General features: G+C 44.6%; 1 protein-coding gene across 3 annotated transcripts; it reads left to right on the top strand.

Annotated features, from left to right (window-relative positions):
• Window positions 1-3,088: 3,088 nt before the first annotated feature.
• det1 (DET1 partner of COP1 E3 ubiquitin ligase) lies at window positions 3,089-19,380 on the top strand. Of its 3 annotated transcripts, none has more exons than XM_072565147.1 (5): window positions 3,089-3,177; window positions 5,645-6,781; window positions 13,885-14,075; window positions 16,467-16,658; window positions 18,245-19,380. In XM_072565147.1, the coding sequence occupies exons 2-5, from the start codon at window positions 5,696-5,698 to the stop codon at window positions 18,432-18,434; spliced, it is 1,659 nt and encodes a 552-aa protein (XP_072421248.1). In that variant the 5' UTR covers window positions 3,089-3,177; window positions 5,645-5,695; the 3' UTR covers window positions 18,435-19,380. The 3 variants fall into 3 exon arrangements, with proteins under 3 accessions (XP_072421248.1, XP_072421246.1, XP_072421247.1); XM_072565145.1 differs by having other exon boundaries at window positions 3,093-3,177; window positions 5,595-6,781; XM_072565146.1 differs by lacking the exon at window positions 3,089-3,177 and adding an exon at window positions 3,203-3,303 and having other exon boundaries at window positions 5,595-6,781.
• Window positions 19,381-22,060: the final 2,680 nt, after the last annotated feature.

The raw sequence follows: 22,060 nt of genomic DNA, 5'->3' as shown, positions 1-22,060 counted from the left end.
GAGCCCTCCGTGACCTCCTCCCGGGCCAGGCAAATAAACACCTGGCGACGGAAGGAGTAGATGTGCCGGAGGGCGGGGTCCTTGAGACCGAGCAGGAGCGGCTGGATCCCCGACCGGATCTCCCCCAAGGTGGTGAGGTGGGGGAGAAGGAGCTCGCTGGCAATGAAGGGCGGGACGTTGGAGATCACGACCCTCTGGGCCGTAACCTCCAGAGGGTCGACGGGCAAATGTGTCCCGCCCACAGCGAGCCCCCTCTCCACGGCCAGGTGGACCGCCTGCTCGGTCCTAAGGAAAAATACGGCCTTCCCGTACATCCGGGCCGCAGCGACGATGGCCAGTGGGCCGACCACACTAGCCATGGCCTTGCTGCAGGCCTCGATGGTCATGTTCGGGTGGGGATAGGCCTTGACCCCCAGGCGTTTAGTTAGGTGCCTGAAGGGGGTGTGGTTTGCAGCCGGGGCTGGGCCAGCCGAGCCTAAGGCAGCGGCTACCCCGGCGTAGGTGCGGCTGGGCCCCGCGACCTTCGGGCTCGCCATCCTCTGCTGCTGGTGGTGGTGTCGGGCCTCCGGCAGCAGCAGTGGTGGAAGTTGCTGGGAGAGTCCCAAGCAGCGACGGTGAAGACCTGCCTCAGGTGACAACAGCAGTGGAGGCAGGCCTCAGGCGAGTCCCAGGTAGGCCCTCGGTCGCAGCGGTGTGGGGCAGACCTGTTGGGGAGGGTCCCCAAGGCAGGTCCCAGGCAGCCCCAAAATTGAGTCCCAGGCAGCAGATGTAGAGGCAGGCCTCAGGCAACAGCAGTGGTGGAAGGCAGGCCTCCGGCAAGTCCCAGGCAGTTCCTCCAGTCACAGCAGTGAGGGGCAGGCCTGTTGGGGAGGGTCCCCAAGGAAAGTCCCAGGCAGCCCCAAAACCGAGCCCAAGGCAGCAGTGGTGGAGGTGGGCCTCAGGCAACAGCAGCAGCAGTGGTGGTGGAGGTCCTGGGGAGGGGCCCCAAGGCGAGTCCCAGGCAGCGAAGGCGGAGGCAGGCCTCGGGCAGCAGCAGCAGTAGAGGCAGGCCTCTCCTCAGGTAACAGCAGCAGCAGTGGTGGAGGTCCTGGGGAGGGGCCCCAAGGCAAGCCCCAGGCAGCAGCAGTGAGGCAGGCCCCAAGCAGCAACAGGGAGAGTCCCCTTCAAGGAGGAGGAGAGTCCTTGCACGTACACACACAGATCCAACTTCCCAAGATACGCAAAACACCCGAGTGGGCAGTGACAAGCACTGCCCTTCACATCAAAAGGCAATGCTGTGTGATCAAAACAGTGAAGGGGAGGGTAGGGACTAAATCAAAATAGAGTTGGAGGGGGAAATAATGCACTCCACTCCCTGCGGCGCCCACCTCTCCCTGAACAACTCCAGGGTGTTGGTGGACACCGCGTGGTCCTTCTCCAAGGACACCCGGGCTCTAACGTAACCGCGGAAGAGGGGCAGGCAGTCGGCCCTAACGACCTCCTCCACATCCCGCTGCCTGGACCTGTTGATGGCCAGTTTGGCCAGGCCCAGGAGCAGACCCACGAGGAGGTCTTCGGACCTGCCCTCCCTCCTCCGTACCGGGTGCCCGAAGATCAGTGAGCGTGGGACTGAAGTGCAACCAAAAGCAGAGGAGGAGGTTTTTAAGAAAATCAAAAAGGGAGTGCAAACGCCCACACCCAACATATACATGGTCCACGGACTCCACAGCGCCACAGAACAAGCAGTTGGGCTGGGAGTCCGTGAACCACCGCAACCTGCGGTTGCAGGGGACTGCTGCGTGCAGCACCCTCCACCCCAGATCCCCGAGAGAAAGGGGGAGGACTCCCGCGTAGAGAGCCCTTCACTGGGGATCCCCACCGCCCGGTGGCAAATGGGCACGCCAAGGCGTGTCCGGACGGAGAATCAGGGAGAAGAGGTGGACGGTGTGCAGCAGCAGTCTATACAGGGCCCTTCTTTTCACATCTTGAATGAGACAAAATTAAAATTCTGGAGGCGGCTCAGGTTGTGGGGCACAGGCTCCCGCAGGAAGTACGGGACCTTGGGGCCAATGTGAAATTTCGACCAGGCTGGGGTGAGCGCGGACGGGATCCCACCGCACACCTGAGCATCCTCCAACTGGTGCACTACATCGGGTCCGAGCACCGCCGTTTTGAGGCGTCGGAAGACGGTGGCCACGTACCGGACGTCTACCGCTGCCCTGCTCGCTATGTCCTGCGGCAGCGTCCAGCCCAGGCCCCCGGCACCCAGCACGTCCCTGACCCTGATCGCCCTCGCCGCCACGGCCCTCCCCTCCGACAGCCACTCGAACCCGCGAGTACGGAGGTGCGGATTCCTGAGCAATGGCTCCCTGACGACAGCCGCTACTCCAGCCAGAGGGTAGGCGCGACGCGATTCGACCATGTTCCAAACAGTGATCAGGTCCTGGTAAAAGACCTGAGGGTGACCTCCAAACCGTCACGGTCGACGAACAGGAGCTGCGTGTCTTAGTTGAGGTTACGCACATGGCGGAAAAAATACGTCGCCAGGGCGCACCACCTAGGAGGAGGCTCGACGTAAAGGTATCGCCGCAAGGTCTGAAGGCGGAACGTTGCGACCTGGGTGCGGACGCACACCAGCGACTGACCGCCCTCCTCAATAGGGAGACTCAGGACCTGCGCAGTGATCCAGTGCATCTTTTTGTCCCAGAAGAAGTCGACCAATGTTCTCTGGATGTCAGCGACAAAGCCAGGAGGAGGGACCAAAGTGACCAGCCGGTACCACAGCATGGCGGCCACCAGCTGGTTTAGGTCCCAGTTGTATGTGATCTGCCATCATTTGACATCGCCAATGACGCACTGTAGCTACTAGCAAAGTATAATATCGTATACCCCAGTGTTTCGAGTGAGGAAAGGAGAAAAGTGGGGTAAAGGTTAAAAATAAGATGCATTGATTTATTCTGGATCCTAAATTATGGGTGTTGGGAGGAGTCCAGCAGCCTGTCAACAGCAAAGTGGAGAGAGGGGCTGGCGCTCCCTCTAAAGGCAGAGGGGGGAAGCTGCAGGGTGAAAGTGTCCGGGCCTGGGAGGGTGAGAACACGGTGCATTGTGGGATAGGCCGCCCGGCGCTGGATGACTCTCTCCGCGGGGGCTGCCGCGGTGTTGTCGGAGCAGGCCCGGGCCTTGCACCGTGTGGATGAGGTGAGTGAGAGAGTGTGTGCGGGAGTGAGGAGAATGCCCTGACGGCAGACATTCGGCTGTGGGATCCACCAGCCTGGGCCCCCCCGTGTTGGGAGGCCCCCATTGGAGGAGTGGAGCTGGCCATGTGTGAGCATTCGTTGATTGTTATGGTGGCTGTTCACTTTCCGTGTAAGACAGTTAATGTTTATCCGCCCTTTATTAATCCTTGCCTCACTGGTTTGGCAGCCAAAAACCTACTTGTATCTGACCACTTCTGAATGGTCCAAGTGTTACAATTGAAGATTTGCTGCTCATTTGTGGGGGATAAAAAGAAGAGCTGATGCACTGGTAATGTCCCTCCCTCTGGGTCAGGAGGTCCAGGTTCAAGTCTCTTCTTGCCAAGTGATGTGTCAGAACGCATCTGAATGGGTCCTTTCAACAATATGTATGTTCTCTCTTTCACCTGCCCTAGATTGGTACAGGCAGATACAGAAGGGGAGTTTTAGATAAGCACATGAATATGTAAGGAATGGCGGGAGATGGAGCAAGGCCAGGCAGAAGGGATTAGTTTAATTTGGCATCATTGAGTCATACAGCATGGACACAGACCTTTTAGTCTAATCACGTCCACGTGGAACACAATTCCAAACTAAACTTGTCTGATCTGCTTTGTCCTGGCCCATATCCTTCCTTATCTTTCCTATTCATATATTTATCCAAATGTCTTTTAAATGTTGCAATTGTACCTACATCCATCACTTCCTCAGGAAGTTCATTCCATATACGAACCACTGATGTATCTGTGCTGTACAGGTCTCTATTCTAGATAGAAACCCAGTGACTACTTGGCTGGACAGGTCCGTGAATTTGGTGCACCTTTTTCTCTCATACACTCGCATCAACAGAACTGGTTGTGAATCTACCCAAAAGGCCATTCACATGCTGACTTTTGCAATCTTTGGATAAGCTTCTATTTGACTTTTCTGCCAAATAGAGTGAGTTGTAGCATCTCTAGCGCAGAGTTAAATTCAATGCTTTGAGGTGTGGGAAAAAGGAAAAGAATAGAAGAAAATCTACGAAAAGCAAATCCAAGTTTCAAATCAGGTAATCACACATAGGCTGAGATTGTTCAGCTGGGGTAGTTGGACTTCGTTCATGGAGATTATTACAAATAAAGATAGCTAATATAGTGTTGACTTGGCAAAACTCCCTTAAATTTGTTTAGTGTGGGAGATGCATCTACTGTAATATTCTTAGTTAATCGTCTGTTTCCTGAGAGTCTACTTCTTGATACAATAGGAAGGGTGTTGTTTGAAGAAAAAGGTGGGCCACTTATTCTAGTCAGATTCAAGGCCATTGGTTGTATTGATAGGAAGTGATTCAAAGTAATGACTGGGAAAATTGACAATATGAGGGATGTAAGACAACAGCAACACAATGGAGTAGAAGGACTAGGTTGTTTCAAAGGATATTTTAACTTGATGCCACCACTAGTGTTGGACTGTACCTCCTATACTCATGTATTACACTGTTCAAAATGTGGAATGAGTCCATGTTAAGGAGGACATCATTTGTATTGGTCTTTTTGTTTTTTAAATTTCAACTGGGAAAAGTGCAAAATGTCCATACCTGCACACATAGCAATTTATTAAACGCTGGATCCTCAAAATGGTTGCAGTCCAAAGGAGGCCATTCTGTTCATATTCTCTCTCCAAGAACATTTCAGTTAGTCCCACTTCTTTTTTCCCTGTAGTCTTGCATTTTTTTAACAAATAATTATTTAATATCCTTTTAAAATTCATTCTTGTATCTGTTCCCACCAATTCTTAGGCTGTGCAGTCCAGATCTGAATCACTCACTGGCTAAAAAAAATGTATCTTTGGTTCTTTCGCCAATCACTTCAAATCGGTGTTCTCTGGTTCTTGATCTTTTTGGATATGGGGTCAGTTTCTTATCAGCTGTTCTGTCTAGATCCCAGTCCCCAAACAATGACTTTCCTGCTCCTTGGATGTTGACTGACTTGCTTTGCTTTTCCAGCTTCACGTCTATTAACTCTGGCTTCCAGCATCTGCAGTCCTTACTGTCTACCTGTCTAGATCCCTCATGTTTTTAAACATCTCAAACAAATCTCCCCTCAACTATCTCTAATAGGGAACAGCCTGGCTCCTGTAATCTATCCTTATAACTGCAGAGCCTCATCCCTGGAACAATATTATTTCTGTGCCCTCTCTAATGAATCAAGCAAAACGTGGACAAGTACTCATTGGATAAGTAACTGACAATAATTCAGAGAGAATCCTGCTTATTTATATTTCTTTTTCTTGATATTCTGAGTACTAATTCTGCTTTTCAATATTTTGTGTGCTGGTGCAGAGACAACTTGTGGTTCTGAAGAAGGGTCACTGGACTCAAAATATTAATTTTGTTTCTTTCTACAGATGCTGCCAGACTTGCTGAGTTTCTCCAGCAATTTCTGTTTTTGTTTCAGATTTCCAGCATTCGCAGTTCTTTGTTTTACAACATGTGGTGATGGCTGAGAATGGATGATGATGAACCTACCATCAAACCTCGTCACATCGAGAACCAGAATGTTGTTTACCGTCTGGAGCGCCGGAGAATCTATTCAGGCAGGTCTGGAGCTCACTGGTACATGGTGCGTTGCCTGCATCAGAATGTGTTTCCCAACTTCACTGTTGTTAACGTAGAAAAGCCACCGTGTTTCCTGCGCAAGTTCTCTCCTGATGGCCGCTATTTCATTGCGTTTTCCCTGGACCAGACCTCGTTGGAGATCTATGAGTACCAGGGCTGTCAGGCAGCTGAGGACCTCCTTCAGGGCTACAATGGGGAGATCATGCTGAATGGTGCTAATGACTTGCAGTCCATCAACATCCGCGGCAAACTGTTTGAGCGTTTCTTTGTCCTGCTGCATGTCACTAGTGTAGCGTCGAATGGGGAGCACCTGAATCGTGAGTGCAGCTTGTTTACTGATGATTGCCGGTATGTCATTGTTGGCTCTGCTGCTTACCTCCCTGAGGAGCCTCATCCTCTCTTCTTTGATGTTTACCGAAACAACGAGTCTGTCACACCAAACCCTCGGTCTCCGTTGGAAGATTACTCTCTGCACATCATTGACCTGCACACAGGGAGTCTTTGTGACACAAGGACCTTTAAGTGCGACAAGGTCATTCTCTCACACAACCAAGGGCTTTACTTGTATAAGAATATCTTGGCTATTCTCTCTGTGCAACATCAGACCATTCATGTGTTCCAAGTTACCCCAGAAGGAACTTTCATTGATGTTCGAACCATTGGACGCTTCTGTTATGAAGATGACCTCCTCACTGTTTCAGCTGTGTATCCTGAAGTGCAGGGTGATGCGCAAAATGCCCCATCGCGCCCCTTTAAGGAAAAAACGCTGAACTCTTTAAAGCATCGGCTGCTGGTATACCTGTGGCAAAGGGCAGAGAGTGATGGGGGCGCTGCTGCTAAGCGACGTTTCTTTCAGTATTTCGACCAGTTGCAGCAACTACGCATGTGGAAGATGCAGCTTCTGGATGAGAACCACCTCCTGATCAAATACACGAGCGAGGATGTGGTGACCCTGCGGGTCACTGACCCCTCTCAGGTACAGACCACTGGTGAATGGGTTACAGGCTTTAAGTGCTTCAGTATGGTGAGGTTAATGGTGGTGGAATGATACAAACTGGTGCTACACAGGTGTTGGTTGTGATGCCGGGTGAGGAAAGCATAATAATGATTCATCCCTTTTTGTTTGTCTATTACAGGAAAGCCTAAAATATGTAGGCAAGTTTTATTATGTATATCTTCAGAAAAACTGGAGTCCAACCCTGATTTCACTGACTGTAGGAAGGGAGGTGATTTCTGCAAAGAGAAGTTGTTTTGGAGTAATATTGTTCAAATATTAATCGGTGTATTACTAAACCTGATAGGAAGGATTCAGAGGTGTTTTGTTTCAACTTTTGAGGCGCATTACCAGAATCCTGTAGAACCGTTGATGCTGCAGCGTGTTGTGGATAATTAGCCTCCTGCCTCAGAGATTAAAATTGTTTATTCTTGATCATGTCTTCAGGTTTCTGTCAGCCTCTTTCCGTTCTCCAACCTGCTCCAAGTTTACTGAAAGTGTTCCACGCTGGGAAAATGTAAGAGATTGTTCGAAATTTAGTGTAAGGTTTGAGTTCAGCCTGTAAAGTGTTACCTTTTCCTAATTTCATGCCTTCTGCTACAATGTACATCTGTGTAAGGATCAGATTGCCCTTGGACGTGAGGTCACTTGCAATTGAAAAGCCTGCCAAAATTTACTGTTGAGTCTCCTTTTGAAAATGGACACGTGGGCAAGACTTCAGAGGTCATTTAAACAGTCGCCCAGCTGAAGTAGTGCTCCTGGTAAAGAGCTTGGGGGAGAAAGAAATCTAAATCACCCCTGATATTTTCTTGATCTTTCTTTATCAGTGTCACTGGGCTAGTAATTCAGAACTCCAACCTGTCCCTGTGGGAGACTTCAGTGTCCATTTTGAAGATTTGGAAGCACCACTACTGACTACCCATGTCCCCCAGGCAGAAGATGGTAGCACAGTGATATACAATCAGGAGGGCCATTGACTCCAAGCCCCATGAAGGCTCATGACATTAGGCCAAACATGGGCAAGGGCACCTGCTGATTTATACCATATAACCCCAGCTGATGAATTAGTACATCTCCATGTTGAACAACACTTGGAGGAAGTACTGAGAGTAGCTACTTTGCAGATTGTACTTTGGATAGAGGACAATGGCTCAGTAGCACCAGCTTGATCAAGCTGGTTAAGTCCTAAAGGACATAGCTGCTAAACAGGGTCTGCAGCAAATGATGAGGGCGCCACAAATACTTAACCTCACCTTCATCTAACTGCCTCCCGTGGCTGAATTTTTCATGACAGTAACAGTAGGTTTGACCTGTTAAGTTCCATCTTCACGTTGAAGGTACTGTCCATTGTGTTGTGTGGTAATCTTACCATGCTTAATGAGAAAGAATTCTAAAAGTTCCATCAACTTGAGTGGGTATCTGTGAGGTGCTTTGGCCAGCGGGCAGCAACAGATAGTGCTCGAGCACTATCTACAACTTCCTGGTCCAACATTATCTCCCATCCTACCATCACTGTCAAGCCAAGAGGTCAACCCAAGTTCAGTGATGAGTGCAGGTGGGCTTGCTAGGAGCAGTGCAAAAGTGGGTACTGCAGATGCTGGAGATTAGAGTCAAGATTAGAGTGGTGTTGGAAAAGCGCAGCAGGTCAGGCAGCATCTGAGGAGCAGGAAAATTAACGTTTCAGGCCAAAGGCCTTCGTCAGAAGACCTTCTAAGGTGCTAAGGGCAGTGCTAGGCTTACCTAATAATGAGGTGACCTCCAGGTAACGTCACAGAATGGGACTACTTGTGTGACAAACAGGATAAGCAACAAATGATAGACAGAGTTAAGCAACTCCAGTGCCAAAAGATCATATGTAAATTCTGCAGCCCTCCCACATCCAGTCGTGAACAACTCACTACAGGAGGATGCTTCACAAATATCCCCATCTTCCACGATGGAAGAACTCCGCATATCAGTGCAAAGATGAAGCAAAAGCACTTGCAACAAACCTCAACCGGAAATGCTTTTTGGATGATCATTTTGGCCTGCATGTGTGGTTCCAGCATCACGAGTGTCAGTCTTCAGCTAATCCATTTCACCCCATGTGATATTAAGAAATGGCTGAAGGCACTGGATACTGCAAAGGATATGGATAAAGCTACTGGAGTATGTACTGGTAGAATAGATGAGGGGAAGCTAATGGACATGATGTATTTGGACTTCCAGAGAGCCTTTTAAAAAAGTCCAACATAATAGATTATTGTGCAAAATCAAAGCATATGGACTTGCTGATAACATACTTGGATGGATTGAGAATTGGTTAGCTGACAAAGATTCTGAGTCGGAATAAATGGGTTGTTTTTGGAGAGGAAGGCAGTGACTAGTGGGGTACTGTAATGATGTGTGCTATTCATAATATGTATCAACAATCTGAATGAAGCAATATGTCTGATTTGATGACACAAAACTAGGGGGCGGAGAGGATGAAATGAAGAGTCTTTGGGGTAATTTAGCCAAGTTGAATGAATGAACAGATATATGGCATGTGCAATATAATGTGCATGTGAAGTTGTACACTGTATGAAAAATAAAATGCCAGTGTATTCTTTAAGTGGTAAGAGATTGGGGATGGCTGATGTACAAAAAGAACTGAGTTACAGACCTTGTACATCAGTCATTGAAAGCAGGCATGCAGATGCAGCAAATAGGAAAGCAAATAATAGCATTCTTTACAAGAGGGTTTGAGTATAGGTGCAAGGAAGTTTTACTGCAGCTGTATGGGACTTTGGTGACACTGCATCAGGAACATTGTGTGCTTTTCTGTGAGATAAGTTTCTTCACTTCGAGGGTGGTGAATCAGTGGAATTCTCTACCCTGTGGAAGGCTGTGGAGGTGAAATTGAGTATATTTAAAACAAAAAGATTTTCAAACACGTAAAAATGTGTAGAGGTTATGGGGAGAGTGGGAGAATGGTGTTGTGATAGAAGATTAGCCATAATCATTTTGAATGATAAAACAGGCATGATGGGCTGAATGACCTAATGTTGCTGCTATTTTCTACGTTTCTGTACTTAGCACAAAGGAAGCTGGCTGTAGTTCTTGAAGGTCAGCCATCTGAATTCCCAAGAATCTGCGGGTGTTTCTTAGGATCGTGTCCTAGGCCTAACTCCAGAATTAGAGGGCATAGGTTTAGGGTGAGAGGGGAAAGATATAAAAGAGACCTAAGGGGCAGCTTTTTCATGCAGAGGGTGGTACGTGTATGGCAGTACAAGGCAGTTACAGTCTCCAACTAGAGAGAATTCAACTATCACCATGACATTCAATGCTATTACTGTTACTGAATGCCAAATATTAATATCTGGAGTTTACCGTTATCTAGAAACTGAACTGCATCAGCCATATAAATACTGTGGCGACAAGAATAGGTCAGAGGAAGTGGTAGAGGCTAATGGGATTGCAACATTTAAAAGGCATCTGGATGGGTATATGAACCGGAAGGGTTTGAAAGCATGTGGGCTGGGTGCTGGCAGGTGAGACTAGATTGGGTTGGGATACCTGATAGGCATTGACAAGTTGGATCAAAGGGTCTGTCTCTGAGCTGTACATCCTTATGACTTGTGAGTTGCTTCATCAATGATGTTCACTTCATCATTAGGTCAGAAGTGGAGATATTTCAGCATCATTCACTTCTCCTTAGATACTGAAGCAGTCCATGTCCAAGTGCAACAGGACCTGGACAATATCCAGGTTTGGAATGACAAGTGAGAAGTAAGATTCATGCCACACAAGTACCAGGCAATTACAATCTCCAACTAGAGAGAATCCAACTATCACCATGACGTTCAATGTTATTACTGTCACTGAATGCCAACTATTAATATCTGGAGGTTACCATTAACTAGAAACTGAACTGCACTAGCCATATAAATACTGTGGCTACAGGAATAGGTCAGAGCTAGGAATACTGCAGAAAATAACTCATCTCCTGACACCCTAAAGACTGTCCTCCATTTACAAAGCATAAGTCAGGGGTCTGATAGAATGCTCCCCATTATCTGGATAAGCTTCAATACCACTCAAGCTTGACACCATCCAGGATAAAACAGCTGTTTAATTGGCACTATGTCCACAAATATTTACTCCCACTACCACCAAAGCACAGTAGCAGCAGTGTGATCAATTGACAAAATGCACTGCAGCAATTCACCAAGGCTGCTTAAACAAATCCTGAAACCACTGATATCTGGAAGGACAAGGGTGGCTGATACGTTGGAACATCATCACCTACAAGTTCAACTCAACAGTCTGACTTGGCAATTTCTCACTGTTTCTTTAATGTTGCTGGGTCAAAATCCTGGAAGGCACTTTCTTAGCTGGATTGTGGGGGTTCCGAGAACAAGTTGACTTCATGGTTCAAGAAAGCAACTCTCCACCAGCTTCACATGGGCAGTAAATTTTGGCACAATCAACAATGAGATACACTGCTGTAACTCGGCAAAACCATGACAGCACTTTCCTGACCTCTACACCTTGAAGAATAAGTACAGTAGATGTATGTGAATCCTGCCCCTTGCAAGTTCCATGACCAAGCATGACTACATCACTGTTCCTTTAGTGTCACTGGGTCATTTGTCCTAGAACTTTCTCCCTAACAATAGAGTGGATGCCTTTCACAGAGAATGCAGCAGTTCAAGGCGTTGGACCATCACTACCTTCTTAAGTGAAATTAGCTTTGGGCAATAATTGGCTTTATTTTGCTGTGCACTTTCTGTGAAACAGCTACAAAACATGTAAAATCACTTGGGCTCCTATGGCTGAAGTGTGAGTTTAGATCTTTTTATAATTCAGTTATTGGATGTGGGCATAATTGACTAAGCCAGTGTTTACCACTCATCCCTACTTACCCTTGAGATGGTGGCGGTGAGCTGCTGCAATCCATTTGCTGTAGGTAAACCCACAATGTCATTCTGGAGGGAGTTACAGGATTTTGACACGGCAGCAGTGAAGGAATGGCAATATATTTCCAAGAAAATATGGCATATGGTTTGGAGGGGCCATTGCAGGTGTTGTTGTTTTCATGTCTTTCTAGTTTGGTAGTAGTTAAGTTTGGAAGTTGATGTAGAAGGAGCCTTAGTGAATGATTGATTATCTGATTGGGTCAGGTTTACGCTGTGTTACCATCCAGATTTGGTAGTCTTAATTTAGTGTTGAATTCTGAGGTAAACATTTAACCTCACGCTTGCCCTCCAGCAGGTTTGTTCACTTCTGTTTCCATACATTGCTTGTCTGTTCCCCCCTCTTGAAACCCTTGTATATGTCTTTGACTCTTAAAGATTCTGCTGTTTCAATACCATCAGCACAGGCTGTAGTAATAAGCATGAGATCTATCTAAACATAACAGTAGTGTCTGTTCTTACGTTAGTTTTAATTTGTTTTAATACCTTTTCCCCCAGTAGTTATCTTAAAATCCTTGCTTTTCTCCTCAAGCTCCTAGAATCCTAAAACCCTCCCCATATAGACTTTTCCTCTGATTCTGGCTTTCTATTCATATCCAATATCACTTAACTATTGATGTTTGCAGTTTCAATTACATTGGCCCTTCCTAAGATTCTTTATCGCTCCGTCCTGCTTTCTGCCATCATAAATCTTCTCAAAACCGACTGGTAGCTCTGCATGTAAACTTTTCACTTCTTCATGCCATCTCTACTTTCCTCCTATCCCCAACACTCATTTGTGTATCACCTTGGACAGGTTGGGTCAGTATCCATTGGTGCTTAAAAAAAAGGTAATTTTATTGAAATCCTACTGAACAGGGTAGTTAAAGGAAGAATGTTTCCTCTTTTGAGAGAGACTAGAAATGGGATGTAATTTAAAAATAATGGGTTTCTCATTAGAGATGGAGATGAGGATTCATTTCTCTCTGAATATTGTTTGAACTCCTTTCCAGAGAACAAACAGCATAGAGTGATCCTTGACTAATAAAGGAGACATGGTTATTGGGGATTGCCAGAAATGTGGAGTTGAGGTTATAATCACAGTTGCCATGGTCTTATTGAATCTCAAAGTGAGCTAGAGGCTAAATGGCCTAGTCCTGATCCCTACTTTGTTTCTTTGGAATGTGCTGATCACTAAACGATGCACAATACAAACTCAAGTTGTTGCTCACCTGTGAACACTTTCTAGGTTTTTGCTGGTGTGAAATCCTGGAAGAGGGAAATAAAAGCTGGCTTGCAGTGGGAGAAATTGTTGCATTTTAAAAGCAACACATTGAAATGGTTGCTTGTGGTGGACTGAATTGCTTCCACACCTACATCCCAGTTGGTTGGTTTGCGACGCAGAGTGACGCCAGCAGTATGGGTTCAATTTCAGCACTGGCTGAGGTTACCTTGATGAAGAAGAAGAATTTGGTTTATTGTCATGTGTACTCAAGTACAGAAATAGCGAAAAGATTATAATGTCGCCCCTCACAGCACCATCTTAGATACAAAGTACCTCGGTATAAATCTCAAATACACAATAATAATGTTTTTAAAAGTTATATTATCTTACAGTGATTCATAGTATAGTCAGAAAATAAGCAATAACGTTAAAAGGTTAAACATTATAGGCAGATAAACCGATTACAGAGACACTTTACTTTGCAGTAGGTTAACGCTAGGGGCTTCCATATACTGTCTGCCTGGGCTAGCAAGCTGCTGACTGCCCACACCGGTCCCCAATCCAACAACCATCCTGCTCCACTCTGAGCCTCCAAAGGACCGTCCTTCTCAACCTCTTCCCGTCACCTGAGGTGCGGTGTTTCCTGTTACACCACCATCAGTTGTCTCTCAGTGAGAGAGGAGCCTTAAAGTCTGATAAGACTACAACAACTCTACCTTCCCTCTTCCTCCACCTGACTGTACCTGACAATGTTTCAGAGTCGGTGTTTCAGAGCAAGTGCTCCTGGTCTGTTTTCATTCTTGGAGCAGATTTTGCACACCACCAGCTGTGACAGTTTCCTCCAGACCAACTCCAGCATTAATAATTGACGATCTGCAAATGATCATTGATTTGTACCTGGCTGACCTCACATTAACTTTTCCTCTTTGTCCTGTTCCCCACAGCCGTCATTCTTTGTCGTATACAATATGGTGACCACGCGGGTTCTGGCTGTTTTTGAGAACACTTGTGATGAGCTTTTACAACTATTTGAAAATTTTTGCGATCTCTATCGGAACGCCACACTGCACAGTGAGGCCGTGCAGTTTCCCTGCTCAGCATCCAGCAATAACTTTGCCAGACAGATTCAGCGAAGGTGAGTCAGCCTGTTGATGACTGGTTTTTATAATTCACTTGCTGACTATTTATTGTCCTGAGGAAGGCTAACTGCCAGCAACATGTTCTGAGTTCACTTTGGAGAAATTCCCTGATTTTTGCCTGTTGGTGTTTCTCAGGTGAATTCCATAACCTGAAATTGCTGGAAATCTGAAGTTAAAACAGAAAATGCAAAAAATAGATCATTGGGCAATCTGGATCTGTGAAGGGAAGAAGCACCCCATTATTGCTTTTGGTGTGTATCCTTTATTGGAACCTCTCCTCGCTTGTATTCTCCCCAGCAGACACCACCTTGCATGCACAATTCACAATACAATACAGTGAATTTATGTACGGCACAAAGTTCCGATTGATACAGTGCTGCACTGCAGCAATGTTCTGCTGCTGGATAGCTGAGGCTGCGATAGGTGGCTGGAGGTGGGGGTACTGGTGATAGGCCGGAGAGGAGGGTGGAGTGGATAGGTGGGAAGGAAGGTGGACAGGTAGCACAGGTCATGAGGGTGGTGCCAGGTTGGAAGGGAGAGGTTGTGGGGGGGGGGGGTGGGGGGGGGGGGGGGTGGGGGGGGGTGGGGGGGGGGGGGGGGGGGGGGGGGGGGGGGGTGGAAATGAGGAAACTAGTGAAACCCACATTGATGCCCTCTAGTTGGAGGGTCCCAGTGTAGAAGAGGAGAAAATTAGTTACAATGAGTTTCACTGTGATAAACAAATGAAAGGTAACGTGGGATAGAGACCAGTGTTGAGTTGAGGAAGTAAACTTTCCGAGATTTGTGATAGAATACCTCTGATAAACTATTACGGTTTTGTTACTTGTAGCATCATTTTGTTTTGATGTTGCACCTGAAAGAAAATGGGCATTCTTTTTTTAACTATGTACAACTGAACATGTTCTAGATGTTAATGGGGTAAGGTTTGTTTCAGTCCTCTGTATAGATGAAGCCAGTACTGAGGTATTCAGCAGCATAGGGGACATCTTTCAGAACATGATTGACCTGTTCCTTCTCCTTCTGGGAGATTGAGTGCGCTAGGTAGAAGCATACAAGTTAGAAGTAGTAAGATTATGTGTGATCTGTTAGTGAGATACTGCTCTGTTGGAGAACTGCAGTTAACAGGCAAGGCAGAGAGTAGGGAGAAGATAGGTAATGTGCTCTCTTGATTAAGATGGTGTCAAAACACCAAAGAAGAGGAAATACTGCTGGTGTCTTGGCAAACGTTCTTAGCTCAACAATAATTGCCAACTCTATATGGATCTATTCTTGGAAATTTGATCAGATGACAATTCATCTGTTATTATACTGCAAAAATAAATGGCCTGTGTTTCTTGGCCAATATCTATCTTTCCTCATTTCGTTTTTTTTTAAATTAGAAATTGTTTCTGATAGTCAGCAAACGATTTGATTTAATGTGATAGTCTTTCAGCTAACTCCACTTATTCCATGTATGACAGATTTATGTGACACTGCAGTCTACTTCATAGTTCATGGCTTTACACATTCATTGTATAAATAGCAACTCACTGTGGACATGGGACACTGTCATGGTAACAAACCTTTGAGATAGTTGCCATATTGAGCAGTTCTATGATTTTTGTATGCTTGCATGTGCATATAATAATAGGATAGCACATTTGTGAATGCCTGATAAAAGAAAAATACTGCGGATGCTGGAAGTAAGAAACAAGCACAGAAAGAGCTGGAGAAACTCTGATCTGGCAGCACCTGTGGAGAAAGAAGTAAAGGTTAATGTTTAGAGTCTGATATGACTTCAGAAAGCGACAACTTCTTCTGAGGAGTCATACAGGACTCGAAACGTTAACTTTATTTCCGTCTCCACAGATGTTGTCAGACCTCCTGAGTTTCTACGGCATTTTAGTTTGAGCTTGAAAGTTTGTGACATTTGCAGTGTGGACTTGTACATTGGAGATTAATCATCCATTCTGGGAGGATTGTTGATAATATTAACTGGTCATAATTTATCTGCTATTTATGGGATATTGTCTGCACAGTATGATTTGAAATATTTGCCTACACAAGACCATCTTTTGTAGATAAAAGCAATTTGATGATTGTGCAAGTGCTTGAAGGGTACAGCAATGATGCAGTGCAGTACTGTGTATTCTCATTTCCTCCTTCCTTAATCCTTACAGTAATATAGCTGCTTGAGTCCTGCTTTGATTGCTTTTTCTGTGGTAGTAATCAGACTTAACATATAGAAACATATTTCCATCAAATTCTCAGCACTAGAGAGTTCATATGCTTAATTTTGCTCCGTGCTCATTATGTAAGTCCATAGCCTGTGTCAAAGAGGAGACAAGATTCTTAGAGTTGATTTGGAAATTGCGGCACCTGATTCCAATTCTATCTTTCATTTGTAGGTTTAAAGACACTATCGTGAATGCCAAGTATGGGGGTCACACAGAGGCTGTGAGGCGACTCCTTGGGCAGTTGCCTATCAGTGCACAGTCTTACAGCAGCAGTCCATACCTTGATCTCTCATTGTTTAGCTATGATGACAAGTGGGTCTCCGTCATGGAACGGCCCAAGACTTGTGGTGATCATCCTATCAGGTAATGTAAACCATTGCTGTTGGCTTAGGGGGAGCATCTGTTTAAATTTCTGTTCCCTGGTTGGATGTTGCGTGGGCAAATGCAGTTTTCACTTTTTCCACGGTACGATTTTAGCTATTTCAAGTCCATATATTCTGTGGCAAGTTACATGAAGTATGGCTTCTACATATGGATTCGTTCTCATAAAATTTGGTAGTTTGTTTATTTCAACCCATTGTGTCTGTACTACCTCTGAATGAGTCAACCACTTGATTTTATTCAATTATCCTTTTCTCATGCCCTTTTAGATTATTCTTCTACTATTTCACCGCTACTTTTGAAAAGGTAATTAGTCTGATTCATTCAAAGGTATCTGATTTATCAAATTCAAAGTCACAACATACAGCATTAGCTGAATGAAAGATAAGATGGTTTTCTCAGGCTTAAAGTGGCTTACTGCAGAGAAGTAAAAGGGATTAGAGCTGCTGCAGATCTGGTTTTTCTTGTAGTCTGGTTAGCTTCTCACTGTCTTATTCACAGTCCAGCCTGTTCATGTACCTGACAAACCAATCTCAGTTGTCAGCAGCAGATGACCTTTGTCATCGATTTTGTTTTCTCTTTATTAATTTAACCTACTTTTCTAATCAACCTATTCGGAGATTAGATTAGATTAGATTCCTTACAGTGTGGAAACAGGCCCTTCGGCCCAACAAGTCCACACCAACCTTCCAAAGAGTAACCCACCCAGACCCATTTCTCTCTGACTAATGCACCTAACACTGTGGGCAATTTAGCATGGCCAGTTCACCTGACCTGCACATCTTTGGACTGTGGGAGGAAACTGGAGCACCCGGAGGAAGCCCACACAGGCACGGGGAGAATGTGCAAACTCCACACAGACAGTCGCCCAAGGCTGGAATCGAACCTGTGTTATTAGACACCACTAGGGCAGGTGGGACTTGAACCCAGGACTCTCAGTCCAGGGGTAGAGACACTACCAATGAGCCACAAGAGGGCCTCAAACTTGACTCTGATGGGACTTGAACTCGCAATCTTTGAATAACAACTCTTTAGCAGTCCAAAGTGCGCTCCATTGTGTCACAGAGCTCACCTTTGTCATTGACAATTGACCCCTAATTCATACCAATCAGCTTCACTTGTGAACATTCCCTCAGCTCCAGTGTGATTTCACGTTGCTGGAACCCACAGTTACACAACAGGGTTCACAATAGGTATCAGATTATTTGCTTTCAAAACATGCAGCTGTCCTTGAAAATCTCTGCTTTTCAGAACGGTTCTTTTCATTACAGTCCATTTTAAAGAACACAGAAATAAAAAGACATTATCTTTATCAGCTGTAGCATCACTAACTCCATACAGGTCAGGAAAAGAAGCTAGAATTTTCTGGTCTATATAGTACAGTACAACGCTGGATGGAACAATTAATCATTTATTACAACTTACTGTCCTCCGGGGGGACAGTAAGTTTATTACCTTCCAGCTCCGTTTATAACTGAACTCTCAACCATGACTGCAACATTTTGAGCATTGTATTGCTAACCTGTTGCTGATGTTTACAAAGAATTTTTTTTTTTTTTTGTTTTCAGATTTTATGCTCGTGATTCAGGTCTGCTGAAGTTTAAAATCCAAGCAGGGCTCCTGGGACGGCCAATTAACCACACAGTGCGACGTCTAGTGGCTTTCACCTTTCACCCTTTTGAGCCATTTGCTATATCAGTGCAGAGGACTAATGCAGAGTATGTGGTTAGTTTTCATATGCGACACACGTGTGTATGATGACAGTGCAATTGGAAGCACTTCTGCTGCTTGGATTTACTGTGGACCATATGGACTATCATGAAGGGATCCTAACAAACCTTTGAAATTGCCAAAGGTGGAGTTTTGAACTTTGGTCAAGAGTGGGATTATCCTTGGGTTAAAGTTATATTCAGACCTCTCATTCATCTTTGGTATCTGACCTGCTACACGCTCTTTAATGCAGCACTTGTCTCGGCTAAGAAAGTAAACCTTTTATGCATTTCATCTCTCTTATCCCAATGTGTCTAATATTCATTTTTATTTTGTCATATTTTAAATGCTGAAATAATGACATTTAACTAGTTAACTGCCAGCTAGAAAATGGTGGACTTGGTGCAATAAACTCTGTTTGTAGTTTTGCCATTTGGGGAAGGAAGTTTCATTTTAATTTGGGAACTGTGGATGAAGAGATTTGTTGGTGATCCTGAGGCGGTGAATGGGATTTTGATAATGCTGGTAAATTAGAGATAAAAACAGAAAATGCTGGAAATAGAAAGCTTTTCAGTTCAGTTTTGAAAAAGAGTAAGTTCAGATGCACGACCTTGTATTGGATGCTTCAAAATATTGGGTTGGTCCTTCAAAGTTACATCCTGATGTTTATTTCCAGCAGTTTTGTTTTTGCTCTCAGTATTTGGTAAGTGAAACTGGCTGTAAACTACCAGCTCTGACCAGTTTAAGGTACTGTAGTTTTTTATTTCATCAGTGATGTGAATTTACTGAACCAGAATTAATTTTATTTGGAAATGTCCTGAGTACACTTCAACTCTTCAATTTTTGTGGATAAGAATTATTGTATAATCAATTTCTAATTTTACAAATGAAATGGTACATGGGCTTTAAATTTATTTTTTCATATGAATGCTACATTTGGAAACACCTTTGTATGTATGAACTTGTCACATCAACTGCAAAACTTATTAGAAAATGGTGTGTTTGGTCTTCTGTTCTTTTATTTCATTTATCACAGTATACATGATGTGGAGGTGCCAGTGTTGGACTGGGATGAACAAAGTCAGAAGTCACACAAAACCAGGTTATAGTCCAACAGGTTTATTTAAAATCACAAGCTTTCAGAGCGCTGCTGCTTTGTTCTGGTGAGGTGGAGGGAAGTACACAGGCGCAGAATATGTAGGTGGAGAAACTTGATCTCTGTGTCAATATGCAAGATACATTACAGAAATGGGTCAGGCACTTTAAATGGTATCACTTATGTAAACAATACTAGAAACCATTAGGTCATTAGTGTACTGTCTTCACTTTTTTAATTTCACCATGAAAAACATCACTAATAACTGATTAACTGGTCATTCGGACATTTCTATTGATGGGAGCTTGTGTGCAAATTGGCTGCTACTATTCTTGCATTACAACAGTGACTATACTTCAGAAATACTCTCTTGGCTGCAAAGCACTTTGTGATGACCCGAGGATGTGGTAGATGCTACGTAAATCAAACTTCTTTCTTTCCACTTTGTAATTGGCATTGAGCAACACCTGGTTACCTAGAGAAGTGATGCTTGGTTAATATTGCCCCTTTGTGCCCATTGAATGAGATAATCAATTTAAATTCGCAATTAGGGTACTTTTGTTCTTTGGTCCATGCTTAATATGAATTGGATTGAAATTGTGCTCATTAACTTGTGATGTTTATATCATCTTAATCCAGCTCCTGTTACCCCTAATTCTTTAACTGACAGGCTTACTCATGGGTACAAGTGGCTCATGTGAGAAAAGGAGAAACCACAACTATTCTTATTCTTCTGTGGGATGTGGCAATGCCAGTGTTGTTGGCCACCCTTTCGTGGCTCTTGAGGTCCGGTAAGAGTCAATTACATGACTGTGGGTTTAGAGTTGTCTGTAGACTGGACCAGAGGCGGATGGTAGACTTCTTTCCCTTAAGGACATTAGTGGCCCAGATGGGATGTTATAACAATCTGATAGTTGTCATGGTCCCCACCCACATTCCAAATTTATTGACTGAATTTATAATCCACCTCGTGCCTTTTGGATTTGAACCCATACCCACTGAGCATTAACCCAGACATCTAGGTTAGCAGTCCACTGACCACCACCACTATATCATTAGAAAGAGGGACAATACTCCTCAAACTTTGGGTCTGATAAATGAATTAAAACACTAGCTATCCTGTGAATATGAACCTGCCCTAATCAGTGTGCTGCTGTCAGTTGTAGTGCTCTGATGCACATTATGCCACTTCTCTTATATCCATCCTGTTTCCTGCCATGTCTCCATATCCTTTAACAATGACTGGGAAGGGTTCCAGCTTCAGAAAGAAAATTTGAAACCAGGAAGCACGATATGAGAGAGTCAATTTTTCTTTTAACACCATAATTAATGCAAAGTCTGAGGTCTGAAATGAATGAAACATCCATATCCTATAGTGAATTTGCACGTTAAGATTGAATGTGAAATATTGGATCAAAATATAAAAAGGCAAATTTACTATTTGCAGATTATTTGCAGAAAGGCAGATTATTTTTTGAAGTTAGTTGGGTTGCTTTGGAAATTACAATTAATGTCTATTGCTGGTTCGAGAAGTGAATATAATACATACAGGTGTCCCCACTATCCGAAAGTAGAGCGTTCCTGTGAAACCTTTCATAGGCCAAAATGGTGTAAATTGAAGAAGCGATTACCATTAGTTTACATGGAATAAACTTTTGGGCGTTCCCAGACCCAAAAAATAACCCACCAGATAACATAAAACCTAAAGTAACATTAACATGGTAAAAACAGGAATATGATAAATGATAGCCTGTATAAAGTAGAAATAATGAAATTATAGGGATGTACAGCACAGAAACATACCTTCGGTCCAACTCTTCCATGCCAACCAGATATCCCAACCTAATTTAGTCCCATTTGCCAGCACTTGGCTCATATCCCTCCAAACCCTTCCTATTCATATACCCATCCAGATACTTTTAAATGTTGCAATTGTACTAGCCTCCACCACTTCCTCTGGCAGCTCATTCCGTGCACGCACCACCCTCTGCCTGAAAACGTTGCCCCATAAGTCCCTTTTATATTTTTCCCCCTAAACCTATGTGCCCTAGTTCTGGACTCCACTACCCCAGGGAAAAGACTGTCTATTTATCTTATCCATGCCCCTTATGATTTTATAAACCTGTCTACGGGGAGAATGCGGGTAAGTGGAGTTGAAATGCCCATCAGCCATGTTTGAATGGCGGAGTGGACTAGATGGGCGGAGTGGACTAGATGGGCCGAATGGCCTTCTGCTTCTATGTCTTATGGTCTTATAAGGTCACCCTTCAGTCTTTGATGCTCCAGGGAAAATAGCCCCAGTCTATTCAGTCCCTCTCCTCCAACCCTGGCAACATCCATGTAAATCTTGTCTGAATCCTTTCAAGTTTCACAACGTCCTTCCAGTAGGAAGGAGACCAGAATTGCATGCAGTATTCCAAAAGTGGCCTAACTGGTATGTACAGTGTAGTTTTACTCACTAGAATCGGGAAGATAGCGAGCACACTGGAAGGCTAAGAGATGGTGATGATGATGGTATGTTAGGCTGAGTTGTTGGATGTTGGGGTTGTGTGAGGTACAGGAGACGGGAGTGTAGGAG

This window comes from Chiloscyllium punctatum, chromosome 48 (assembly GCF_047496795.1).
Source record: "Chiloscyllium punctatum isolate Juve2018m chromosome 48, sChiPun1.3, whole genome shotgun sequence".
Classification (NCBI taxonomy): domain Eukaryota; kingdom Metazoa; phylum Chordata; class Chondrichthyes; order Orectolobiformes; family Hemiscylliidae; genus Chiloscyllium; species Chiloscyllium punctatum.
The sequence above is the reverse complement of the archived record's forward strand: the minus strand, read 5'-3'. Positions and strand labels throughout refer to the sequence as shown.